Consider the following 26,512-nt stretch of genomic DNA (forward strand, 5'->3'; position numbering starts at 1 on the left):
TGGATGAAGAACTGCAACTATGAGAATCATGTGGAAGGGATATCAGTATCCCTCAGGAAGGACCCTGATGTCAATAAGCAAAGATGATCCTGGTAAAGTAATTCAGCTCTGAAGCTTACCTGATTAACTGTATAGTTCCTGTCCTTGGTTTCACATAAAGTAATTGCAAATTATTTTGTAACATTTTACATAAAAGTAAATGTACTTTAAAAAAAATGGTAAGGGGGGGGACACCTGGCTAGCTCAGTCAAAAGAGCCCACGACTCTTGATCTCAGGGTCATGAGTTCAAGCCCCACAGTGGGTGGAGAGATTACTAAAATAAATACTTTTTTTAAAAAAAATGGTTAAGAAAAATGAGAGACCTAGATTTTTGAGTCAGCACTGAAATGATAACATGGCAGAGGTAGAGGGTGTTAAATCCCAAGTCAAAATGAAAAAGAACTGTAGAACAGCTGCCTCCATGCCAAGGATGCCTGAACACTACAAAAAAAGCAGAAATAGGAGGAAAGTGGACATTTTTGAACATCAACCATGTGCAACACCATGCTAGATTCTTTACATGCATTATTTTATTTGATCTTCACAACCGTCTAAGGTCAATTGTGGTGTCCCACTTCCCAGAGAAAGAAACAGACTCTGGGGAGTCTAGTACTTTTCCAAGATCACACCTAAGACTCAGACTCAGATGTCTAACTTCAAAATGTGTGCACTTTACTTGGCACAGTGTACTTGAGAAAGGTACATATCCAACCAGAGCACTGCCAATGAATCCAAAACAGTTATGAAAGTGGTAACTACCCTTCTAAGAACCTGGTATTTATCCTTTATTGAAAAGGGATGAGGACTGAAAAAGGCTGTGGCTTTAGCAATTAGGTGGTTGTAGGTGACCTTCAAGAAAGCAGGGTTTTTTTAGATGATAGACGTGGAGACCAGATTGCAAGGACTGCTGCAGTAGACAATTTTGAAGGTACTAGATGTAGCACATGTTGACCATTCTTTCCATATAGTTGGCAGAAGAGGAAAGGGAAGTGATTATAACCCCATGTGACATGGTAAGTCTTCAGAAGACTTATCAGGATAATGGAAGCTTGAGCTTATTAGTGGCAGGAGGCAAGGAAATGTTAGGTAGGGTACTTTTTGGAAGTACTGAAAAGACAGGGTAACTGACAGGATGCAGCCCATGAATAAACTGGGAATGTCATCAAAGGCAAATTTGCCTATTTTTCTTCTCTAACCTCTGTCACCTACCTCTTTCCCACTGTTTCCTCCCCATGTTTCTCCTTGCCTTGAAGTATTATTTACTAACATTTTCCCTTCCATACTTAATTTCAAAAGTGAATAAACCAATATATAAACCTTATATATTTCTCCTTCCAAAAATCCATGTTAGAATTACTGCTTTATTACTTGCTGTGATTAATTCTTACCCTCCTCCACTGCAGGTCACTGATCTGTCCTAGGAGAATTAACGTAAAGCAGCATTTCTAAGCTTGACCTATATATAGCCACTATGTTTAATTCTGGTGACTTCTTTTTCATACTTACGATTTTTACCTTCCCTGCCTTCTCATCTTTCATGACCCACAAATCATTCCTAGGGCCATGTGCATGTACTTCATATGTGTGTGTTACATATATATATATATGCATGTACTTCATATGTACATATATATATACAAACACACACATGTTACTACACGAAAATAAGAATGGAACTAGTACTATTTCATCTAGAAATTGTGTTTGGACAATGCATAAGCAGTACTAAACCAGAAAAGATGTCTACAGTAAGTGAGGTGAATTTGAAACTCTTTTCTTACCAAACATAATCTCCTTCAGCCAAGGACATTGTGTAGATTATTTTTGTCTCCCAAGTGCCAAGCACTCTATCTGGTACTTAGTAAGCAAAGTAGTCAGTGAGTATTCATGGAATAAATCAAATGAATGAATGGATAGGAAAGACTTGGATAAATTATTGTTGATGTTATGGACTTAAACATAGAATTGGTAGCACTGGTAAAATCGCTTTGCACAGGAAAAAACAAAAATCGTTGCTTTCTATAATGAGTGAAAGGAAGGACAGTGACCCTGTGTCTCTGTAATGATTCATATTTTCCAGGGTGGGTATGGTCTGATAAAGGTGTGACTGGTTAGCCCAAAAAAAATTGCTAATTTTAACTAAATCTAACATTGCTTTTTTGCAAATAGATTGTTATAAAATCTTTAATAAAATTAACGAAAAACTCTTAAAACTAGATGTAAATGTCAGATTGTTTTTGAACTCCTATAATTATAAAATTAGTGAACAATTAAATTTTTTAAATGTTTCTTTGATTTAAAAACTTGATTCCAAATGCTGCTTTTCTCTTACTTTCCGTGGACTTAATCTTTTATCCTCTGTGGACTGATAAAATAGAAGAATTAGTTAAAGAGCAGTTAACCACCATATGTGTTATAGTATTATACTGAATCTTTTATTTATCCAGTGCATCACGGACACAATTCTGGAGAATTCTTTTAAATGTTTTACATGTTGGTATTTGTTCATTGAATTGGAAGCATTTATCAAATATTAATGGGTCCTAATGGAAAATTTTACTCTAGAGGCAAACTCTTCCTTTAACTAGTTTGATGAATGTATTTTATTACCTAGTCTCACAAACTTTCATTCAAGTTTTAGGAGAAAAAATTATTATTCCTATGTGTATTGAGTGTTTATTCAATTTAAGATCCTAATCGTCTAGTGTGTTTTTCCTCTGTTGTCTTTAAACATTTCCGTTTAGATTGTTTATTATAGAGACTTAACACCTTTTTAATATTCTTCCTGCCACTGACTTTTCTCATTCTGATAGTTCTAGTTAACTGTAAAGTCACATAGTTCTTAGAGGCAAAATTCAAATGCTTCCATTTTACTCCTTGTCTAAATATTCTTACAAAGCTTTAGAAAAGATTTTAATGCCAAAGGGTAAAACAAGGCTTGATATTCTTTTACTGCTGTTTGTGTTGTTCCACTGTCCATTCTGGATGAGGAATTTGAGAGTTGGCTTTCATTTTAGTACAGCTAGAAAAGGTATACTCTTGCCTTAGAAGATGACACATATCCAAATACACAAGGCTTAATACTGAAAATTCCAGTGGAGCAAAAGTACTTGGGAAACTACTGCAAACTGCATGGTGAACACCTATAATTTCTGTGGGAAGGAAATCATATTATAGTAACTGAATTGCCTATACTATTTCAGAGTTCCATTTATTTACTGATTATTCTTTCCATTGAATCTTTCAGCCCTCACAGTATGATGTTGTTCCTCATATGGACGTTTTTAATTACAGTGAGTAGCAAATCAGCTGTACCGAAAAAATGTTTTGCAAGAACAAGGCAGTCGCCAGGTTATAACTAGTATTCTTAATGGTTTCACTGCAGAGAAGAATGTTGCTTATCTGAAAACTGAGATTTACACAACTTTCTCATGTTCCCAATTTCCAAAACTATAAAATTAAATGCCACTAATTTTCTGCAGTTAAGGTTATACATTAAGATACATGGTTATGCAGTTGAGTCTTGAATGATGTGGGGGCTAGAGCACTGACACCCCCCCAGTCAAAAATCCACATATAATTTTTTACTCCCCCTAAACTTTACTAATAGCCTACTATTGACTGGAAGCCTCACCAATAACATAAACAGTTGATTAACGCATACTCTGTATGTTATATGTATTACATACTGTATTACATACTGTATTACAATAAAGTAACTTCTCAAGAATATCATCAGAAAATACATTTCCAGTACTGTACTGTATATTTTTTTAAATCCATGTATAAATAGATCATGTAGTTCAAACCCATGTTGTTCAGGGATAATCTTCCCCCCAAGGGAAAAAAAATGCCAATTTGGAAGAAAACTTCTTATTATAACTGGAAGGAATATATAAACTCTTATATCTGAGATTACATTGAGAAAGTAGAGTCAGCAAATGTAGATTTCTCTGTCGAGAAACTTAATCAGAAGGGTAGGAGAGAGATTGAACAATTTGTTTTGAAAAGACATTTAAGCATGGAAATAGCTTATGGAGAAGGAGCCAGTAAAGAAAAATAATCTGAAATTGAGAATGAAATGGAGGGGTAGTTATATACCATGAAACAGGGTCCCAGGGGAGGCACAAAGAAATGGAACCATGGTCACAGGCAGATGGAATAGCTTGAAGAAGAGAGAACAGCTACATTGTCTGAGACTGGAAGAAAGTAAGTGAAGAATAATGTGGCTATACATAAGTTTGTAAGTAGAAGGGAAAGATTTTCAAATCATGCCTGACAACTTCATTTTTCATGGAGCAGGATATGAAGTTGTGCTCTAAGAGTAAAGAGATTGTGGTTGGGTAGAGAGTGAAAATACTGGTAACAGAGTAGTCATTAAGAGGCTCTGGAAAACGCTCTAACCCAGGGCCAGAGAATATTGCCAAGTGACCCTGTGTGCCCAGAGGAGGCCAGAGATCATGGATTTGTAACGGTGGCGATCTTCCTCCCATTCCCCTATCCCAGGGGTTTCCAACCATCCTGCCATAGGTGTAGAGAAAGCAGATTGTAGCATTGATCTCAGTTTGTAGTTGTCATGACTAGGAAAGCTAAGACAAGCAAGAGATACAGAGGAGTGCTGGTGAGAGATTAGTTCAAGAAATAAGCACAAATATAATTGGTAAAGGGTAATGGAGTTATCTTAGGAAGGAAATTAGTTATCCCAATCAAACATTTCTTGTGTCTTTCTCCTCAAAGTTGTACCTTCAGCTCCAACATTTCTCTTAGATAGCAGACAAAACTTTTTTGAGAGGGAGATGCATCTCCATTTGGATATTCCTCAGACAATTCAGTCTCAGATCTGAGGTTGAGTTCATCTTTGAAAAGACTCCTATTTCTTTTGGTGACATTTCCCTCTTTCTAATTACCCAGAGTTGAAAGCCAATTTGTTGGTGCTTCTCTTGTCCTTAGCCTCCTTATCTAGTCAATGCAAAGTCCTGCCTTTGTAACTTCTCTTACCCAGTGGTATGTCTACTTTCCCAGTGAGGCTAACTTACATCAGGCTTTTCATTACTTGCCTAGACTGCTGCAATTAGAGTGTTCCCAAACAGGTCTCCTTTCTATGTGTCTCTTCCTTCAACTAGTCCATCCTTCCTCCAGCTTTAACAATAATCTCACTAAAGCTTAACCCTGAGTAGGGCAAGCTTTTCTTCACAAACCTAGTGACACCCCACTTCCTACTATGTAATTTAGCTTGAAATTGAAGGCTCTCTTAAAGTGGTCCCAACCTGCCTCTTCAACTTACTCTCTTGTGTTCTTACATTGTGTCCACTGTTTGCCCCTACAGACATCTTTGTTAGTACTCTGAACTGTGTATAAAATGCCTTGCCTTTTCCTATCTGTCTGTCTTAGCCTTCAAGGCCCAGTTCAGATGTCACTGCCTCCTTAAAAGCATTCCTTAGGGCAGCCCTGGTGGCGCAGCGGTTTGGCACTGCCTGCAGCCTGGGGTGTGATCCTGGGGACCCAGGATCGAGTCCCACATCGGGCTCCCTGCATGGAGCCTGCTTCTCCCTCTGCCTGTGTCTCTGCCTCTTTCTCTCTGTGTCTATGAATAAATAAATAAAATCTTTAAAAAAAAAAATAAAAGCATTCCTTAACCTCTCAAAGGTAGAAATAATAACTTCCTTGAATAGATACTTCTAGATGAGGCCATTCTTTGGGACTGTATTACCTTCAACTTTGTTTCGTAGCTGTTTGTGCAAAGATTTCATTCTTTCGTTGCTATTCAGGTTCTTCCAACTATGTAGGTAAAAGTATAATATATAGTCAGAACTCAAATCTATTCAGTTGAGAAATTTACAGAGGTTCTCAACACTCATTGTACATTGGAATTACAGAAGTTCTCAACATCAATACCTGATTCAGAGATTTTAATTCATTGGTCTGGGATAGGCCTGGAAAATGTAGTTTTTAAGTTCCCCAAGTGATTATAATTTGAACAGACAGAATTGAGAATCACTGTCCTTACTTCGGGGGCAGTTATTAGTGTGCCAAAGCTCTGCTAAATCAGTTGATGTAGCTATGTCTGCTAGGATTTTGCTTGCCTTAAGGCAGTTCTTAGCTTGTTTGGTAAAGTCTTCATTAGTTAATGGTGTTGGAAGGTGCTTTTTGGCTGTCATAATAGAGAAAAGATGAATTAGAAACAACAGACTTGTCAGTTTTCATTAGCACATTTGATCTTGTACTGATAGATTTCAGAAATTATTTGAAGAACATATACAAATGGGCCTTTGAAATCATAAGGTATACTCAGTTCTTAAAATGAATCAGACATGTGAGCTTGTGTGGTATAGTGGTTAGAAGTGTGGACTAGTGGGAGTACTTCTGGATTATTTGCTCATCTCTTACTGACTGCGTGACCTTAAGAAAGTCACTTAATTCGCAAAGCCTAACCTTAAAGTTAACACTTGCTGCAACTTCACAGAATGGTTAAAGGTTTAGTTTCATGAAGAAGAAGAAATCCTTTTACAAACTTGGAAATCACTGATGTTTCATATGTTTGACTCAGTGAGTGGTTGAGATCCTGCCACAAATGGAACAACTGGGAAAAAGAACTGGCATTTCTTCAAGGGAAATGAATTCATTTACTCCATTTAGAAAGCAGCCCACCACCCCTAGTAAAGTATCTGAATTCCTTCTCCATTGTAAAATCACGTGTACTTTCTATATAAAAACAACAACAGCAGCTTAGGAAAGTGCTGTGAAGTAGTTATGTCTGCCCATGAGCCCGTCCATGTTGATATATGGAAAAAGAAAAGCTCTTCCTCAGGATGGCTTTTTTGGTTCTTTCCCTGTGCCCAAGTATGTTTTTTGCTACTTCAGGGAGGAAGCCAGGGGCCACAGATTACACAAATGTTTTTAGAGAATCACTGACATAGTTGAATAATCATTTTCATTCTCCCCAATAAGAAGCAAGGTGGAAAAAAGTTATGTTAAACATGAAATCCTAATTACTTATGCAAAGGAGCCCTGAAGTAGACAGATAAAATTCCTTTTCAAAGTTTATACTAGAAGAATTTTTTTAAATCTGAGAAATGCATTTTGCAAAATGTCTTGGGTTTGTGTGAGCCCTCAAAATGCTGAAAATAGATGACATTTTGACCCATTGTGTTACATACTGGTTACAGCTCTCTTTTGTTTCAGTTTTGAGTGTGTGTATGTACAGACAGAGGTATTCTGGTTTAATCCTTTATCATTTATTTAGCATTTGTTCTTATAGAGAAGGGAAAATCCCAACTCATTTTTTAGAAGATAAAACATGGGTGAGGTAACAATTGTTACTGCAGGAAGAAAGGAGCACTGAGACTTGATTGGTAAGCAAGATGCCTTTGTGATAAAGGTGTCTGTTTTTAGCACTGTTCTTAGCCAATGTGACCCTGGATAAATTCCTTACCCTGTCCAAAGCCTGGGGTACTTCAGCTGTCAAAAGGAAACTTTTGCTGAATAGGTTGAGACTAAATAAACCCTACTTGAGGAAATTAAGTGATGGAATAGCCTAATAAAATAGGACCTATGCAGTTAAACCTCAGCTTTTAGAGTCTGTACTTAACCAGGCCATTATTAGTAAAGATACCTCCTCTGTCCCAGAAGACTTTTGTTTTTTTATTTGAAGACCCCCACCCCCACCCCAAGTGTCAGGTGTTGTAGTATCTGTTCTCTTTTAACTGGTAAAGTGACCAGTGAAGGATGAGAGAGTGAGTGTTTAAAAATTTATTTTAAGCCCAGCATTATCTTTTAGCAGCCTCTGCATGTTCATCACCTTTATGCACGGTAATCAGCAGAACAGGTTTCCCTACTGCAACAGAACTCTGTGTGAACCCAGTAATTTCTCAAATCTGATAGGTACAGAAAAGTGTGTGGCTTTTCACTTCCTGTCCCTTCCTCCAACCCCAAACCAAAGAGAAGCATGCTTTCTGTGACATTTATTCACATAGACGTTCTCACAGCTTTCTTCTCTTGAGGCTATGTTGACTTTGAGGAGTGTTGTTCAATGTCATTTTACAATAGCCTACCATTTTTTATTCTGTGAGTTTGGAAATCAAAAATAAAGACTCAGGACACTCTTAGAGTTGTTGCTTCTCTTCTAGTTTTGAGGACAAGGTTGAAGGATGTCTGTGCTGTATCATTTCAGGCAAGTGCCTTACGTGATCTTCACACACATCACCCAGATTTATTCAGGAAAGGGTAATCTGGACTGGACTGTGATTTCCAGTGTTCCAGGAGCTGCGTCATGTATTTTCCAGGGGGAATGAGTGCAGTGAGCAAAGCAGTAGAGACCACAATGGGGAAGGCCACATAAAAATCCAGGTTCATTACTGACTTTTATCGCACTACATGAGGTGGACAACAGAGTTCCCTCGGTTGTTTAGCTCTACTTGCTCACTAAACCACAGCTTTAACTCTTTATATAGCTTTCACTGTTGATAGTATACAAACCAGGCACTCATACAGTTATAGGTGACTTCTCAAATATAAAAGTTTGTACAGCTCTAAATCCTTGGGTAAAAGGATTGTTTTCATGCCATTTTTAATTAGAAAGATCTCTTGTTTCAGTTGTCAGACTTTGAAAGTCTTCTCACTACTGTGTTTAATTCCTATTAACCAGATGTTTGATAGCTCAGTAATAACAAATGGAAGATACTTGTCCTGACCTGACTTGTAGTCTCTCCTTTAGAGGTGTAGCATATGTGGAGCAGTCAGCTAAATAATGGTCTTATCAATAAGATGCAGTTTAACACTTGGCTTTTTGCTTTTGTTGTCTTACCATTTACCATATGGTAAAGAACTAGTTATATAAGGCTGCCTGTCTTTTCAAAATAGAGATTTGAATCAGTGGCGTTTTAATGAGAAGTTTCCTTTCTTGTTTGTGATTTATACATTGCAAGGTATTATGTCGTTTTTTCTAATTATATTCTCCAGCATACAGACTGTTTGTGGTAAGCCATACTTCTAGTGTCACCTAGAAGTTTTTATTCTTACTTAAAAGCACCTGAAGGAAATAATTGAAACATAAAAATCTTTGTTTTTTACTCATGGCCAATCACATTTTCTGTTAATTATTTTAAAGTATTTCTTACCTAAGATACCAATTGGGGTTGTATTACTGTTTTTTTTGTTTTTTTGTTTTTTGTTTTTTTTTTAAGTAGAAGTAGTTCTGGGGGTTTTATTTGTTTTGTTTATTGTGGTTTTCTTTAATACTCACTATTACAAGTTTCAGGACTAGAATAGGCGCTTGAGTCCCTTTCAAAATGTAATAGCATGGGAATTCTTTAATGAAAAGGTTAAAGAGATAAGTGATTAGCATATCATGATTAATAGTGCACAGATAAGGAGTTAAGAGAAAAGGAGGAGTCTGGGGAGTCAGTTAAACAAAAAAAGGGGAGAAGGGGTGTTTGATAAGATCCTGAGATAATACATCAAAGATACAGACATGAAAGATTTTATTTTGTGGTATCTTTCTGTGAGGTGGGAAGTATGTTGTTGTTGTTTTGAAGTATTGAATTTGGACAATATGTATATTCTGGGGCAATATGTTTTAGGAAACAAGAACCTAGAAGGGTGTTTAGGGAAGACTACCATTCTGAATAAGGAGCAATCAGATGGCATTTCTGAGGAAAGAGTAAAAGAATTTGAAATTAATTGAGAACTATTTTGAAGAATAGGAAGTAATTAAGAGCTTGCCCCACAAAAAGTTCTACGAAGGAGAAAATAAAATTATGCAAGAGACATTTAGTTTATATAGAAGAACAATGGCTAGAATTTAAAGTTTGCTATCCATTGCAACATGTTGTACACAAAGATAGAATCCCCCTCCTTCGATCATGGAGGTAGTTTATTTGCAGTCTTGTAAAGGGGCCATATCTCTACGTTAAGAAAGGATCAAGTCTGTTTTCTTAGATCATAGAACTCTTTTCTTTGTATTTATGTTTCTATTGAAGTTTAGTTAATATACAGCGTTAAATTAGTTTCAGTTGTACAACCTAGTGATTCAACAGCTGTATACATTATGCTATCCTCACCACAATTGTAGCTACCTTTTGTTACCACACAACGCTATTATAATACCATGGGCTGTATTCCCTATGCTGTACCTTTTATCCTGGCAACCATCAGTTTGTTCTCTGTATTTGTGGCTATGTTTCTGCTTTTTGTTTCTTTGTTCATTTGTTTTGTTTTTTAGATTCCACATACAGGTGAAATAACATGGTACTTGTTTCTCTTTTTCCATTTAGCATAATGCCCTTTAGATCCATCCATGTTGTTGTAGATGTCAAGATCTCATTCTTTCTCATGGCTGAGTAATAAGCCATGGGGTGTGTATGTGTGTGTTTGTGTTTATGTTTATATACCCCATATCACATCTTCATTATCCATCAATAGACCGTTGAGTTGCTTCCATATCTTATCTTGGCTATTTTAAGTAATGGTGCAGTAAACATAGGGGTATATATCTTTTTCAATTAGTGTTTTTGTTTTCTTTGGGTAATACCCAGTAGTGGAATTACTGGATTATGTGGTATTTCTGTTTTTGTTTTTGTTTTTTAAGGACCTCTGTACTGTTTTTCCCAGTGGCTGTAACCAATTTACATTCCTGCCAAACAGTTCATAAGGGTTCCTTTTTCTAGACATTCTTGACAAAGCTTGTTATTTTTGTCTTTTTTATTCTAGTGAGTCTGACAGGTATAAGGTGATATGGTGATATCTTGTTGTAGTTTAGATTTTCATTTCCTTGATGATTAGTGATGTTGAGCATCTTTTCACCTGTCTGCTGGCACTCTGTAGGTCTTCATAAAAATTTGTCTTTAGGTTCCCTGCCCATTTTTAAATCAGATTTTTTTTTTTGGTGTTGAATTTTGTAAGTTCTTCATATATTTTGGATATTAACCCCTTTATTGGATATATCCTTTGCAAATATCTTCTCCATTCAGTAGATTGCCTTTTAGACGTTTGCATACATGTTCATCAGAAATATTGTCCTATATAGTGTCTTTGTCTAGTTTAGATATCCAGTTAATTCTGGCTTCATAGAATGAATTTTCAAGTTTTCCTTCCTCCTGTTTTTTGGAATCATTTGAGAAGACTAGTTATTAACTCTTATTTAAATGTTTGGTAGAATTCACTTGTGAAACTATCTAGTCCTGGACTTTTGTTGTTGGGAGATTTCTGATTACCCAATTTAGTTTTGTTACTAGTAATTAGTATGTTCCCATTTCGTATTTCTTCCTGATTCATTTTTTTGGAATATTGTATATTTCTAGAAATTTACTATTTCTTCTACATTGTCTAATTTATTGGCATATGATTTTTCATAGTAGTTTCTTACAATCTTTTGTATTTCTGTGTTGTCAGTTGTTACTTCTCTTTCATTCCTGATTTTACTTATTTGAGCCCTTTCTTTTTTCTTCTGATGAATCTGGCTGAGGATTATCAATTTTATTTATTTTTTCAAAGAAGCAAGTCTTAGTTTCATTGATTTTCTTTTCCTTTTTTTTTTTTTTCCCATCCTACTCGGATCTTTATTATTTCCTTCCTTTTGCTAACTTTGGGCTTTGTTTAGTCTTCTTCTAGTTCCTTTAGGTCTAAGTTTTGATTATTTACATGAGATTTTTCTTGTTTCTTGGTAGGCCTGTATCACTGTAAACTTCCCTCTTAGAACTGCTTTTGTTGCATCCCAAAGATTTTGGACTATTATGTTTTCATTTCCATTTGTCTCCATGTATTTTTTAATTACCTCTTTGATTTCTTGGTTGACTTATTTGTTGTTTAAGAGCATATTGTTTAGCCTCCATGTGTTTGTGTTCTTTCCAGGTTTTTTTTTTTTTTCTTGTATTTGAGTCTTGGTTTCATACCGTTTTGGTTGGAAAAGATGCTTGATATGATTTCAATCTTTAATTAAACTTATTGAGACTCATTTTATGGCTTAACATGGGATCTGTTCCAGAGAATGTTCTGTGTGCACTTGGAAACAATGTATATTCTGCTGCTTTGGGATAAAATGTTCTGAGTATATCAAGTCCAGCTGGTCTAATGTATCATTCCAAGCCACTGTTTCCTTATTGATTTTGTGTCTGGATGATCTATCCTTTGATGTAAGTGGGATGTTAAAGTCCTCTACTATTATTGTATTACTGTTATTTTCTCCCCTTATGTCTGTTAATATTTGCTTTTTGTATTTAGGTGTTTCTGTGTTGGGTGCATAGATATTTGATAATTGTTACATTCTCTTGTTGGATTTTTCCCTTTATCACTATGTAATGCCCTTCTTTGTCTCATATTACAGTCTTTGTCTTAAAGTCTCTTTTGTATTAGTATTGCTACCTCAGCTTTTTTTTTTTTCCACTTTCATTAGCATGGTTTTTTTTTTTTCCATCCCTTTACTTTCAGTCTGTTTTTGTCTTTAGATCAAAGGTGAGTCTCCTGGTACACAGCACAATAGATGGATTTTATCTATTTAGTCACCCTGTCTTTTGATTGGAGCATTAAAACATACACATTTAGAGTAACCATTGATAGGTTTGGACTTACTGCCATTTTATTAATTGTTTTCTGATGGTTCTTACAGTTCTTCTCTCTCCATTTCTTCTTTTGTTATCTTCCCTTGGGATTGATGGCTTTCTTTAGTGTTAGGTTTGCATTCCTTTGTGTGTGTGTGTCTGTGTGTGTGTACATACGGGTGCGCATGTATCTGTTAAAGGATTTTGTTTTGTTGTTTTTTAAAGATTTTATTTATTTATTCATGAGAGACATAGAGAGGCAGAGGGAGAAACAGGCTCCTCGCAGGGAGCCCGATGCAGGACTCGATCCCAGGACACCAGGATCACACCCTGAGCTGATCAGGTTGCTCAGCAGATGCTCAACTGCTGAGCCCCCAGGCATCCCAAGGATTTGGGTTTGTGGTTACCATGAGGCTCATATATAACATCCTAATTATATAGTAGTTTATATTAACTTGATAGTTTGCTTAAGTTCAAACTCATTCTGAGAGCACCGCTTTTTTCCTATTCATGTTTTATGTATATATTTTACATCTTTTTATTTTCTGAGTCCCTTAACTAATTTTTTAGATACTATTTTTTAAGTCATAAAGTTAATTATAATTCCAATGTAGTTAATATACATTGTTATATTAGTTTCAGGTATATAATAATAGCAATTCAATTCCATATATTACTCAATACTCTTTATAGTAAGTGTACTCTTTATCACCCTCACCTATTTCATCCATGTCCCCTCTGGCAACCCTCTTTTTGTTCTCTATAGTTAAGATTCTGGTTTCTGGTTTGTTTCTCTTTTTTTCCCCTTTGTTCATTTCTTTTCCTTCTTAAATCCTACATGAGTGAAATCATATGGTATTTCTCTGATTGGCTTCTTTTGCTTAGCATTACACTCTCTAGATCCATCCATATTGGTGTAAATGGCAAGATTTCAATGTTTCTTCTGGCTGAATAATATTCCTCTGTGTGTGTGTACCACATCATATTTATCCATTCATCTATAGATGGACACTTGAGTTGCTTCCATACCTTGGCCATTGTAAATAGTGCTGCAATAAACAGGGGTGCATATATCCCTTCAAATTAGTGTTTTTGTAATCTTTGGGTAAATATCCAGTAGTGCAGTTACTGGATCTTAGGGTAGTTCTAATTTTTAACTTTTTGAGGAACCTCCATATGGTTTTTCACAGTGGCTGCACCAGTTTGCATTACCATGAACCGCTTACGAGGGTTCCTTTTTCTTCACATCCTCACCAACACTTGTTTGTGTTTTTTATTTTAGCCATCTGACAAGTGTGAAATGATATCTCATTGTGGTTATTTGCACTTCCCTGATAATAAGTGATATTGAGTATCTTTTCATGTGTCTGTTGGCCATCAGTATGATGAATGTCTGAATAGAGAAAGAATGAAAGAATAGAATGAATGAATGAATGGAGAAATGTCTGACGATTCTACTGCTTTTGTCTTTTAATGTTCATACTAGCTTTTTTTTTTTTAAGATTTTATTTATTGAGAGAGAGAGAGGCAGAGACACAGACAGAGGGAGAAGCAGGCTCCATACAGGGAGCCTGACATGGGACTCAATCCTGGGTCTCTAGGATCAGGCCCTGGGCTGAAGGCGGCGCTAAACTGCTGAGCCACCGGGGCTGCCCCATACTAGCTTTTTTTAGTGATCTAACTTTGTTTGCTTTACTCATGATTTTTTTTATTTTCAAAATTTTCTAATTATAATTTATCTTTTTTGCTTAAGTCAACATTTCTTGTAAGGCTGGTGTAGTGGTGATGAACTCCTATAATTTTTGTTTGTTTAGGAGACTCTATTTCTCCTTCTATTCTGAATAACCTTGTTGGTTGGAATATTTTGGTCGTAGGTTTTTCCTTCCAGCACTTTGACTGTATCCTACCATTTCTTTCTGGCCTGCAAACATTCTACTGAAAAATCAGCTTAATGAGATCCTCCTTAAACGTAACTAACTGCTTTTCTGTTGCTACTTTTAAGATTCTTTATCTTTACTCTGACATTTTAATTATCATATGGCTTGGTGTAGATGTCCTTAGCTTCATCTTGTTAGGGGCTCTCTGTTCCTCCTGGACCTAGATGTCTGTCTCCTTCCCCAGGTTAGGGAAGTTTTTAGCTATTTCTTCAAATTTTCTGCCTCTTTCTCTTTCTCTCTTTTTCTCTCTCTCTCTCTCTCTCTCTCTCTCTCTCCTTTTTCTGGGACCTCTACAAAATGAATGTTAGTACACCTGATGTTGTCCTAGAGATCTCTTAATCTATCCTCTTTTTTTTTTTTTTAATGTTTTTAGAGGGGCACCTGGGTGGCTCAGGTGGTTTAAGCATCTGCCTTCGTCTCAGGTCATGATCCCAGGGTCCTGGGATCAAGCCCCGCATCAGCTCCCTGCTCAGAGGGGAGTCTGCTTCTCCCTCTCCCTCTGCCCATCCCCCCCACACACACCTTGTTCATGCTTGCTCTGTCATGCTCTCAAATAAATAAATAAAATCTTTAAAAAGGGGGGGGGAATCCCTGGGTGGCTCAGCTGTTTGGCACTGCCTTCAGTCCAGGGCATGATCCTGGAGACCAGGGATCGAGTCCCACATCGGGCTCCCTGCGTGGAGCCTGCTTCTCCCTCTGCCTGTGTCTCTGCCTCTCTCTGTGTGTGTCTCTCATGAATAAATAAATAAATAAATAAAATCTTTAAAATAAATAAATAAAACTAAAATAAAATGTTTTTAGTATTTTGCTATTCAGCTTCAGTGCTTTTCATTATCCTGCTTTCTAGATTGCTGATCATTTCTTCTATGTCCTCACCTACTGTTGATTCCCTTCAGTATATTTTTATTTCAATTACTTTATTCTTCTACTGGTTGGTTCTTTATACTTTGTTGAAGTTCTGAGTTTATCCACTCAAAGTCCAGTGAGCATCTTTATGACTATTACTTTGAATTCTTTATCATGTAGATTGCTTGTCTCTTTAATTTTTCTGAAATTTTGCTTTGTTCTTTTGGCACATATTCCTGTCTCATTTTGTTTGATTTTCTATTTCTGTGAATTAGGCAGAATAGGTTATTTCTCTTAGACTTGAAGTAATGGCTTTGTGTAGGAATATCTCTGGCGTACACCATGGCTGTAACTTTAGCTGGATGGCTGAAGCTCTAACAGGTGTAGGCTGCCCTGCAGGGATGGCTGGAGCTGAAGCAAGCTGGCTAGGGGGTCCCCTGGCACTACACACAGAGACGCCCTGGTAGGACAGCTGAAACAGGTACACGTCGGGGGGTTCTGGGGCACTCCAGGCATGTAGCACCCTGGTAGGTTGGATGGAGCCAAAGCAGGCAGCAGTATGCGTGGTTGAGAGGGGGTCCTACAATACTCTGCACATGGGGCACCCTGGTAGGACAGCTGCTGTTGAAGCAGGTATGGGCTGGGAGGTCCTGGGCCACTTGGTGCAGTAGGGGCCTCATGAGTCCTCTACAGCTGAAGCAGGTACAGGCCTAGTATGGTGCATGATGATTTGTGCCTGTGGTTACCTTGGCAAGACAGCTGGAGCTGTAGTGGGTGATGTCCAGGGGTGATTCAGTGTGCACTGCCCTGGGGCTACCTTAGGGAGACAGCTAGAGCTCTAGCAGGCACAGGTTGGAGGGCCACCTTTAGGGGCAGCTGGGTTTGGTGTGGGCCCGGGGTCTGGGCACGCACATACCAGCACCTTGGATACTATAGCATTCGGAAGCTCCCTGCACTTTTAGCAGATACCCTAAGGCTCATTCCTTTATGTTCCCGTTGTCCTTTTAATCTATAGCTTTTTCCTGTGCAGCTGAGGCTCCACTGAAGCAGTGGGCCAGCTTGGATACCTGTACCCTGCTCCTATGTTATCAGGGTAGAGAGGGAACATAAACCATGCTGCTGACCCATACCTGTGACCCACAGAGACCGTTCTTGTAGCTCCCTGCCATTTGTCAGATGCTTTAGAGATGGTTCCTTTATGTTCTACATGCCCTTTTAAAGTGTGGTGCTTTTTTTTTTCTGTACTCCTGGTTCCTCGGTACAATTTACCCACTGCAGTTTGCAAGATGGCGAGGAAAGTCTACCTCCTCTGACTCTTTGGTTTTATTTTAGCTAAAGTTATTGTGGGGGAGGAACACTTTATTCGTGTCAAAAAAGCCAGTTGACTTCTGGGTTCCATCTTCACTGCAGGAAGTTGCCTCAGGAAAAACTGGCCACAAATGCCTAAGTTTGCCCAAGTGCCCAGCTTGGACTTGGTACTGGAAAGCTTGGTATTGTCCTGTTTCCTAACTACCTTTGGGGAATACCTGCAGATATAAAGCTCATTAAAGTGTGAAAACCTGGTTCTGCATTCTCCACCTATAAAGAAATACAGGAGAGGTGGAGAAGGAATACACTATAGCGGTTTTCCCATGTAAAACTCTATGGATTTCACTGGACTGTTGGAGTCACCCTGGACCCCAGTCATCTCCCATTCTTGCTAAGATAGCTTGAGAGATAGAGAATTTACTACCTCCTCAAAATCCCAGCTGTCTTTGGACAATGTGACAAATATTTCACTTCTGCTTTCTGTATGAGATGGCTAAGCAAGGAAGAAATCTGAGAAAAAAACATTTCCACACTCACTACGGTGGAGTTGCTTCACTGATTCCTTGAGCTTTATTGATTGAAATCTGAGGATTTTTTTATTTATATTTGATTTCCTTGGTGGCAGTGGCCAGTGTTAAAAAAGCATCTGGAAGACCTTTGTGGTAAGTTAAGACTATTCAAGGATAGAAGAATTTTCTCCCCAAAACTTTTCCAGAAATGTAACTTAAAAAGGCTCTATAAAGCATACTCTTTGGAGATTATAATTATAATCTATGCATAATTATATGAAGTTATATATGTAATTTATGGAAAGTAATGGTCTTAATCCTTGATTAGTAAGCATGACTTTTAAAAAGTGAATATTTAGGGCAGCCCCGGTGGCGCAGCAGTTTAGCGCCGCCTGCAGCCCAGGGTTTGATCCTGGGGACCCTGGATCGAGTCCCACATCAGGCTCCCTGCATGGAGCCTGCTTCTCCCTCTGCCTGTGCCTCTGTGTGTGTGTGTGTGTGTGTGTGTGTGTGTGTGTGTGTCTATGAATAAATAAAATATTTTTTTAAAAAGTGAATAGAGGCACCTGCGTGGCTCAGTCATTGAGCATCTGTCTGCCTTCGGTTCAGATCATGATCCAGGGGTCCTGGGATCAAACCCCACATGGGGCTCCCTGCTCAGTGGAGAACCTGCTTCTTCCCCTTCCACTCCCCCTGCTTGTGTGCACTCTAATAAATAAATAAAATCTTTAAAAATATATAGTGAATGACATTTTATTGAAAATTACTTTTGAAAATATATGCACTCAATCGTTAGGAGTATTTACTGGAAATGGCTTGGGAAAGAAGCAGTGTTCTAGAAAATTAAATTCTTTGTAATTCATAATGAAAATGTTAAGGTTTCATCTAAAAGGTAATCTTGTTTATCATTTATTATGGGTTTTTTTTTTCAGGTGATATAAACATTCAATATGGTTTTAAAGCAGTTCTCACCTCTAAGCTGCTTTCCACAACCTCTTCCCCAAGGGGAAAGACTTCATTTTCATTTCTGAGAACTTGGTAGCTTTTCCTGGCATAATGAAGAACGTGTTACAGATTCAGGCTTTTAGGTTTCTTTCCATACTTAATATGCTTGATCTTTCATTATTTTCCTGAGATTTCTTCTCTGCCTTTATTAGTAAAGCCTTCTGTCTCTGGGAATTCTGTTAAATCTGAAACTTCATCCCTCTGCTGTGACAAAATCCCCTCAGTCCTCATTTCATGGATGTGCATTTAATTTTTTTGGTCTTTTCAGACTGACCCCAATTCTTGGCATTCAGAAACATTCTCGGGAAAATGTGGTGTTTACACAGTTTATAGAGACTTTGCTTGAAGAATTACACTTAAAGAATGAAGACCTTGAAAGCTTAACTGTCATATTTAAAACCAGCTGTTAACCGGAATGGTGAGTTGGATTCTGTTTTACTTTGTTTTTTCATTTTTTGCCCATTTGAATTCTTTTTTCATATTTGAAATTTTCAAAACCAAGTATAGACCTTAAGATATCCTCCAATTGCAAAGGAAGAACATGATATCCCTTAGTTCTCAGCTCCTGTTACTTTCTGCCCCATCCTTGTTATTCCTCCTTATTGGCTATTGCAGTTAGTTCTGTTTCTGGTACTCCAGAAAACTCCCTTCTACCAGCTCCATAGTCAAACCTAGACCATTCCTCATGTCCCATCTAATTGGTTGAAGTAAATTGGTGTCTCTTGGGAAGAAACATAACTACTGCAGCAATCCACTGAGGACATCCTCATCCTACTTCCTTCTTGGGGAGACCACCCCCAACCCAGCCAATACCTAAGTCATCTCCTGGGCATCTAGATAAGCAGGTGAATGTCCAAGTCCGACTGTTGAATCCTGACCCTGCTCCTTGGCACACAACCCTCCCCTGGTCTCCCAGACTCTTGCCTCTTTCACAACTATCAGTGTCCCCTCCCTCACCCTGCCTTCCACATACCTCTCTCCCTTTCCTCCACTTCTCACTTCGTTCTCTCAGGTGCTCAGATAGGTATTGACTTAATGTTATGATTGAAGAAATTCAGCTGAAACTACAAGTGAGAACCTCCTAGGGAACATTTTCCCTTTAACTTTCAATTTCTTAAATTATACAAACTTGTAAAAATTAGACAATACAAAATTGCATATGGAATTTAGAAACGGAAAAATCCCCTTCTCACTATGCCTCTAATCCTGTCTACTTTGCAGAAACACATTTGATAGATACCATTCCATTTTTTGTAAAAGCAAAACCAAAAAACTCTTCAAGCACGTTTTTAAATATATGAGAAGGATATTTGAGAGAGGAATTTTGGCAGAGAAGAAAGAACAACATCTCTTTATTGAACATGCTCAAAAATTGAATGTAAGGAGTCAGTACTGTCAGTGCCTCCCAGTTTATACTCAGTGGCTTTTTCAAATGACCCTACTCCCCTGAGGACCTTGTAAAACAAACGCTTTTATTCAGGGAATGAGTATAGTGAAGTTGGAGCTCTTTGTTTTATTGAGCTTCAGATACAGAAACTTGATAAAGAATGCCTTAACCAGAGGTCTTTCCAGATCTGCTTTAATAAATAGTACCATGTAAGAATCATTTTAATTAACATATTTGAAATGTGCATGTAAACAGATGTTGAAAGTCCTCAAAGTACTTGAACACCAGTAGATGTTTGAAGTGGACTTGACAGTACCTCTGTGATCACTGTTTACTTACCTAAACAGTGTAAATAATCAAGGGTAAACCTTTGTCCAGACTTTGTCAATATTATGAGATTCTGAATGAATTGAGCCCTCATACATAGTTTTCACTATAAGAAACAGATAGTTGTGAGTACGTAGATCAGGTTTTGTTTTGTTTTGTTTTGCATGATTTTTATTAATCATGAGTTCACTTGTATATAAAGACTAATGTCTAATATACTTGCTAATAGTAACTGAATATTGAAAAGGTTGTGTTAATATGTTTTCACTTGCAAATAAAAAAAATCCAGCTTTTCTTTTGCTGCTTAACAAATTACTTCAAAGACTTTGTTTTAAGCCACTACCAGTTTTTTAATCTCACATTTTCCATGAGTCAGGAATCTGAACACAGTTTAGCTTAGGGTCTGTAGCTCAGTCTCTCATGAGTGTACAGTTATTATAGTGTCCTCTGAAGGCCCAACTAGAGGAAGATCCCCTTATAAGGTCATTCTTATGGTTGTTGGTAGGATTTAGTTCCTCACAGGCTGGTGAATTGAGGGCCTCACTTTCTCACTGGCTGTTGTCCAAGGACCTCCACTTAGTGTACCTCATGCTTGTAAATGGAAGCCACAGCTTTTTTGTAACTAATCTCAGAATTGACATCCCATTACTTTTTCTATGACTAGTTAGAAATTAATCACAGGTCCACCTCACATTCAAGGGGAGAGGACTGAATAATGGCATGAATACCAGAGACAAGGATCATTGGTGGCCATCTTCAAAGCTGAATGGTAAAATTGTTAAGTAGTTTCCAGCTTCATATGTAGTATATTACACTGTCTTTTTTTTTTATAAATTAATTTTTATTGGTGTTCAATTTACCAACATACAGAATAATATCCCGTCAAGTGTCCCCCTCAGTGCCCATCACCCATTCACCCCACCCCCCGCCCTCCTCCCCCTCCACCACCCCTAGTTCATTTCCCAGAGTTAGAAGTCTTTATGTTCTGTCTCCCTTTCTGATATTTCTCGCACATTTCTTCTCCCTTCCCTTATATTCCCTTTCACTATTATTCATATTCCCCAAATGAATGAGAACATACACTGTTTGTCCTTCTCCGGTTACTGTGGCCAAGTTCAAAAAGGGTGTTGCCTGAGTTCTCCTCTAGGATTTTGATGGAATCTTGTCTCACATTTAGATCTTTCAACTATTTTGAGTTTATCTTTGTGTATGGTGCAAGAGAGTGGTCTAGTTTCATACTTCTGCATGTGGATGTCCAATTTTCTCAGCACCATTTATTGAAGAGACTGTCTTTCTTCCAGTGGATCGTCTTTCCTCCTTTATCGTATATTAGTTGAGCATAAAGTTCAGGGTCCACTTCTGGGTTCTCTATTCTGTTCCATTGATCTATATGTCTGTTTTTGTGCCAGTACCACACTGTCTTGATGACCACAGCTTTGTAGTACAACCTGAAATCTGGCATTGTGATGCCCCCAGATATGGTTTTCTTTTTTAAAATTCCCCTGTTTGGGGTCTTTTCTGATTCCACACAAATCTTAAAATAATTTGTTCTAAGTCTCTGAAGAAAGTCCATGGTATTTTGATAGGGATTGCATTATACGTGTAAATTGCCCTGGGTAACATTGACATTTTCACAATATTAATTCTGCCAATCCATGAGCATGGAATATTTTTCCATCTCTTTGTGTCTTCCTCAATTTCTTTCAGAAGTGTTCTGTAGTTTTTAGGGTATATTTTGAGAACCATTTGAATGGTAAATGGTTCTCCAACCTTTTATTTTCAGGTTGTAGGTGTCCTTCTGTCTAAAATGAGTCTCTTGTAGACAGCAGATAGATGGGTCCTGCTTTTTTATCCAGTCTGAAACCCTGCGCCTTTTGATGGGGTCATTAAGCCCATTCACGTTCAGAGTTACTATTGACAGATATGAGTTTAGTGTCATTATGATATCTATTTAGTCCTTGTTTTTGTGGATTGTTCCACTGAACTTCTTTTTAAAGGGGAATTTTAAGAGTCCTCCTTAAAATTTCTTGCAGAGCTGGTTTGGAGGTCAGATATTCTTTCAGTTCCTGCCTGTCTTGGAAGCTCTTTATCTCTCCTTCCATTTTGAATGAGAGCCTTGCTGGATAAAGTATTCTTGGTTGCATGTTCGTCTCATTTAGGACCCTGAATATATCCTGCCAGCCCTTTCTGGCCTGCCAGGTCTCTGTGGAGAGGTCTGCTGTTACCCTAATATTCCTCCCCATGAAAGTCAGGGACTTCTTGTCTCTTGCTGCTTTAAGGATCTTCTCTTTATCTTTGGAATTTGCAAGCTTCACTATTAAATGTCGAGGTGTTGAACGGTTTTTATTGATTTTAGGGGGGGAATCTCTCTATTTCCTGGATCTGAATGCCTGTTTCCCTTCCCAGATTGGGAAAGTTTTCAGCTAGGATTTGTTCAAATACATATTCTGGCCCTCTGTCCCTTTCGGCGCCCTCAGGAACCCCAATTAAACGTAGGTTTTTCTTCCTTAGACTGTCATTTATTTCCCTTAATCTGTCTTCATGGTCCCTTAATTGTTTGTCTCTTTTTTCCTCAGTTTCCCTCTTTGCCATTAACTTGTCTTCTATGTCACTCACTCGTTCTTCCACCTCATTAACCCTCGTCGTTAGGACTTCTAGTTTGGATTGCATCTCATTCAATTGATTTTTAATTTCTGCCTGATTGGATCTAAATTCTGCAGTCATGAAGTCTCGTGAGGCCTTAATGCTTTTTTCTAGAGCCACCAGTAGCTGTAGAATAGTGCTTCTGAATTGGCTTTCTGACATTGAAGTGTAATCCAGATTTTGTAACTCTGTGGGAGAGAGGGCTGTTTCTGATTCTTTCTTTTGAGGTGAGGTTTTCCTTCTAGTCATTTTGCTCAGTGCAGAGTGGCCAAAAACAAGTTGTATTGGAACACGGGGGAGTATCACTGGTCCGTCTAGCTGGTCTTCTGGGGGAGGGGCCTGCTGTGCTGATTTTCAGGTGTTAGCACTTGGGGGAGCTGTTCTGCCCCTGCCTGCTGTAGGGCTCAGCGGGGGTTGTTTACCCCGTGAGGCCCCAGGAGGAACAGCCGCAGTTGCTATGGCAACTCTGGAAGCCTGGATTCAGCCTCCGCAGGAACTACGGGGCTCGGGGCTCTCAGTTCTCCGTCTGCAGGGCCTGGAGGCTCCGGGGCGGGGCCGCTGATCTGCTCAGCTCGGGGCAGGAGCGTCCTCGCTGTCCTGGGCCCTCCCGGCCTCTGCCTGTCCCGGGGAAGGCCGGATCCTGGGCTGTGTCCCGGCACCCTGTGCTCCCGGCCTTCGCTGTTGGATTTGCGCTCCCGCCCCGCAGCCCCCTCCGCGGAGCCGCCGCCCGAGCCCCTCCGAGCTGCTCCAGTGCGCGCTGCAGCCCTTAGGGAGCTCAGCGCACTCTCCTGCGCTCGCAGGTGTCTGTTAGTGACCCCGGGAGCCCGAGGGCATCCCCGCTCTCCTGGGTCCTGCTCTAACTCCCTGCGAGCCCCTTTCCACCCGGGAAGGTTGGTGCAGCTCCTGCTTCTCCGGGACGGGGCTCTCCTGTTCTGGGGACACTCGCCCCGGCCTCAGCCCGGCTCCTCGCAGGGCCCCTCCCCCTCGGAGGCCTTTTGTTTATTTCTTTTTCCCGGTCTTCCTACCGTGATAGAAGCGCGAACTCTTCTCATTGTAGCATTCCAGCTGGTCTCTCTTTACATCTCAGGCCGAATTCGTAGATTTTCAGGATGATTTGAAGGTTATCTAGGTAATTTGGTGGGGACAGGTGATTTGGGGACCCTGCTCTTCCGCCATCTTGCCCCCGAACTATATTACACTGTCTTGGTAAGAGTCTTGAACTTCACACTAATTGAGGGCATCCTGGAACCAATCCACAAGCCCACAGGATTGCTATTAAACCAACCAGTGGGGGGCACCTGGGCAGCTCAGTGGTTGAGCGTCCAGGTTAGGACCCCAGGGTCCTGGGATCAAGTTCTGTATCAGGCTCCCTGCAGGGAGCCACCTTCTCCCTCTGCCTATGTCTGTGCCTCTCTGTCTCTCATGAATAAATAAAATATGTATTATTTATGTATTTATTCATTCATTCATTCATTTATGGCAAGGGATGGGGAGACAGAAGAGGATTTTCTTAACTGAACTAGACTCATCAATCACAGCCTTCTCTCAAGCTGAAGGGGAGTTGGGTCTACTCCACATAAACTACTATTGCTATATAATGAGGGAAAATGCAATGTATATTGGGAAGACAATACAAGAGTGTTCCCAAAAGCTAGTAAAATACCTTTTACTATTTTAGATGTTTTATTCAGACTGTCCTTTTTGCTTCACAGGTATAATCCATGAAGACCAAATAGAAGGTAGACTTCTATTCATCATTTCTGGAATTCTACCTACAATAATGTTCCAGTGGTGACTGTTAACTAGCTTTGTTCTAAGAAAGACCTTTAACTCCTTAGATTTCAGCCCCCTGCTTCCCAGTCCCTAACTGTACAGTGACTTCCCCTTGATTGAGGAGAACCATTATTCCAACCAGGATAACCAAGTCCCTGTATTCCCTAGCATTAAGACATAGTATTTTTATTTACTTGAAAATGAAAATTGAAGTCTTAAGTTGAAACTTTAATTTTAATGACCTCATTTTTTTCTGGATGATTGCAGCCATCATATCAGTTGACAGAAACATTTAAGAACATTCCTATTTTGGCCTTGCACTCTAAACTCTAGATTCTAAGCAGCCAGAAAGAGGTCAATAAATGCAACCTAAAATGAAGCCCTTTGGAAGTCTAGTCATTATTCTTTTAAAGAAACTGTGTTATAAAATGGTCCTGAGCAATGGAATTTATTGTAGAAGTCCAAAACAGGAGTATCCCAGAATTTTCTGGACTCAAAGAAATAAACTAGTTTGTTTTCAAAAGAGACAATTATTAGCATTTACACATTCAAACACTTACTAAATTTAACAAAAGTACAAGACTTGGGGTATGCATCTGACTCTTGGTTTCAGCTCACACTCAGCTCATATAGTCTGCTTGAGATTTGCTCACCCTCTCCATATGCCCCTCCCATTCCTGGTCTCTCTCTAAAGTAAAATCTTTTAGAAAATATATTGGAAAAAGAGCACAAGTAGGAGGCAGAGGCAAAGAGAGAGCAGTAGACTCTCCTCTGAGCAGAGAGACTGACATGGGCTCAATCCCAAGACCCTGGGTCATGACCTGAGCCAAAGGCAGATGCTTAACCAACTGAGCCACTTAGGTGCCCCTCAAATAAATAAATCTTTAAAAATAAAACGAGGGGTGGAGGGGCCTTGGATCGCTTAGGTAAGCATCCAGTTTGTTTCAGCTCAAGTCATGTTCTCAAGCGTTGTGAGATTGAGCCCCACATTCAGCTCAGCATGAAGTCTGCTTGAGGTTCCCTTTCTCTCTCCCTTTCCCACTCGTGCACTTGCTCTCCACAATAAATCTTTAAAAATAAAAAAGTGGGGGATCCCTGGGTGGCTCAGCGGTTTAGCACCTGCCTTCGGCCCAGGGCATGCTCCTGGAGACCCGGGATCAAGTCCCACTTCAGGCTCCCTGCATGGGGCCTGCTTCTCCCTCTGCCTGTGTCACTCTGCCTCTCTCTCTCTGTGTCTCTCATGAATAAATAAAATCTTTGAGAAAAAAAGTATAAGACTTGTACAATGAATACTATAAAACAGACATTAAAGAAGGTATAGAGATATTCCAAGTTTATGAATTAGAAGTTTTAATTAAGATGTTAGTCCTCCCCACATTGATATAGATCAATGCAATCCCTCTTAAAATCCCAGTAGGCTTTTTGAAATATTTTCAAGTCAATCCTAAAATTTCTAGGGAAATACAAGGGATTTCCAAAATAGCCAAAACAATTCTGAAAAATACTTCCTGATTTTAAAACTTACTACAAAGCTACAGTAATCAATACAATATGATACTCTTAGGCATGAAGGTAAGAGGTCAGCTGGGAAGAAGGCTGAGTACAAGGGTGTTGAGCTATCCTTATCCCGGGATACAAGTAGGTAATAGATCAGTATAAATAACCCAGAAGATGACCCGAAGCCTGGCAGAATAAACTTCACAACTAAATGGCAGAGAAGAGGCCACATCAAAGACAGTAGAAAGGGCAAAGACGTCTGGGAGCGAGGCAGACTAGAACCATCCACAGTGGGTAGGTAGCCAGTGGCACAAAGGACAGAAAACAGACTTTCACACCGGAGAGCCCATAAATGGAGAGGACGAATCTCCATAATACTTACCTTTGAAAGTGAGAGGTGGCAAATTTCTTGAGGTCCTACAACCAGTGGGAGTTAAATGGCCAGAATTTTAAAATGAGCAGGGTCTTAAATGGCTGGTATTTTAAAATCAGTAGGCTCAGCTCCAGGAGAACCTGGAGGGTATCAGGATGCAAAGCTCCTGCCCTTAAAGACTGTACAGATACAGCATGGAACCAGCAATTTGAAAAACACCAAGGATAGAGGGAAAGGAGAGTGATTTGTTCATCTCAGTGTGACCTCGAGAGAGGGATCACGGCAAGACCCCTCCAGGAACAAAGGAACTTGTGGGTGCCATTTTCCTCCATCC

At 39.1% G+C, this 26,512-nt stretch overlaps 1 protein-coding gene across 4 annotated transcripts in view; it reads left to right on the forward strand.

Annotated features, from left to right (window-relative positions):
• The window catches only part of RPAP2 (RNA polymerase II associated protein 2), an 83,109-nt gene extending 57,526 nt beyond the window's left edge, over positions 1 to 25,583 (forward strand). For 2 of the 4 annotated variants that reach the window (XM_055340923.1, XM_055340924.1), the window contains 2 exons: positions 18,447 to 18,596; positions 24,248 to 25,583. In XM_055340923.1, the coding sequence (XP_055196898.1) occupies positions 18,447 to 18,588 (142 nt within the window). In that variant the 3' untranslated portion in view covers positions 18,589 to 18,596; positions 24,248 to 25,583. Of the gene's footprint in view, positions 1 to 18,446; positions 18,597 to 24,247 lie in introns of those variants that run through there. The other 2 variants (XR_008666460.1, XR_008666459.1) reach the window with 2 other exon arrangements.
• The last annotated feature ends 929 nt before the right edge of the window (positions 25,584 to 26,512 follow it).

This window comes from Nyctereutes procyonoides, unplaced genomic scaffold (assembly GCF_905146905.1).
Source record: "Nyctereutes procyonoides isolate TBG_1078 unplaced genomic scaffold, NYPRO_anot_genome, whole genome shotgun sequence".
NCBI lineage: Eukaryota > Metazoa > Chordata > Mammalia > Carnivora > Canidae > Nyctereutes > Nyctereutes procyonoides.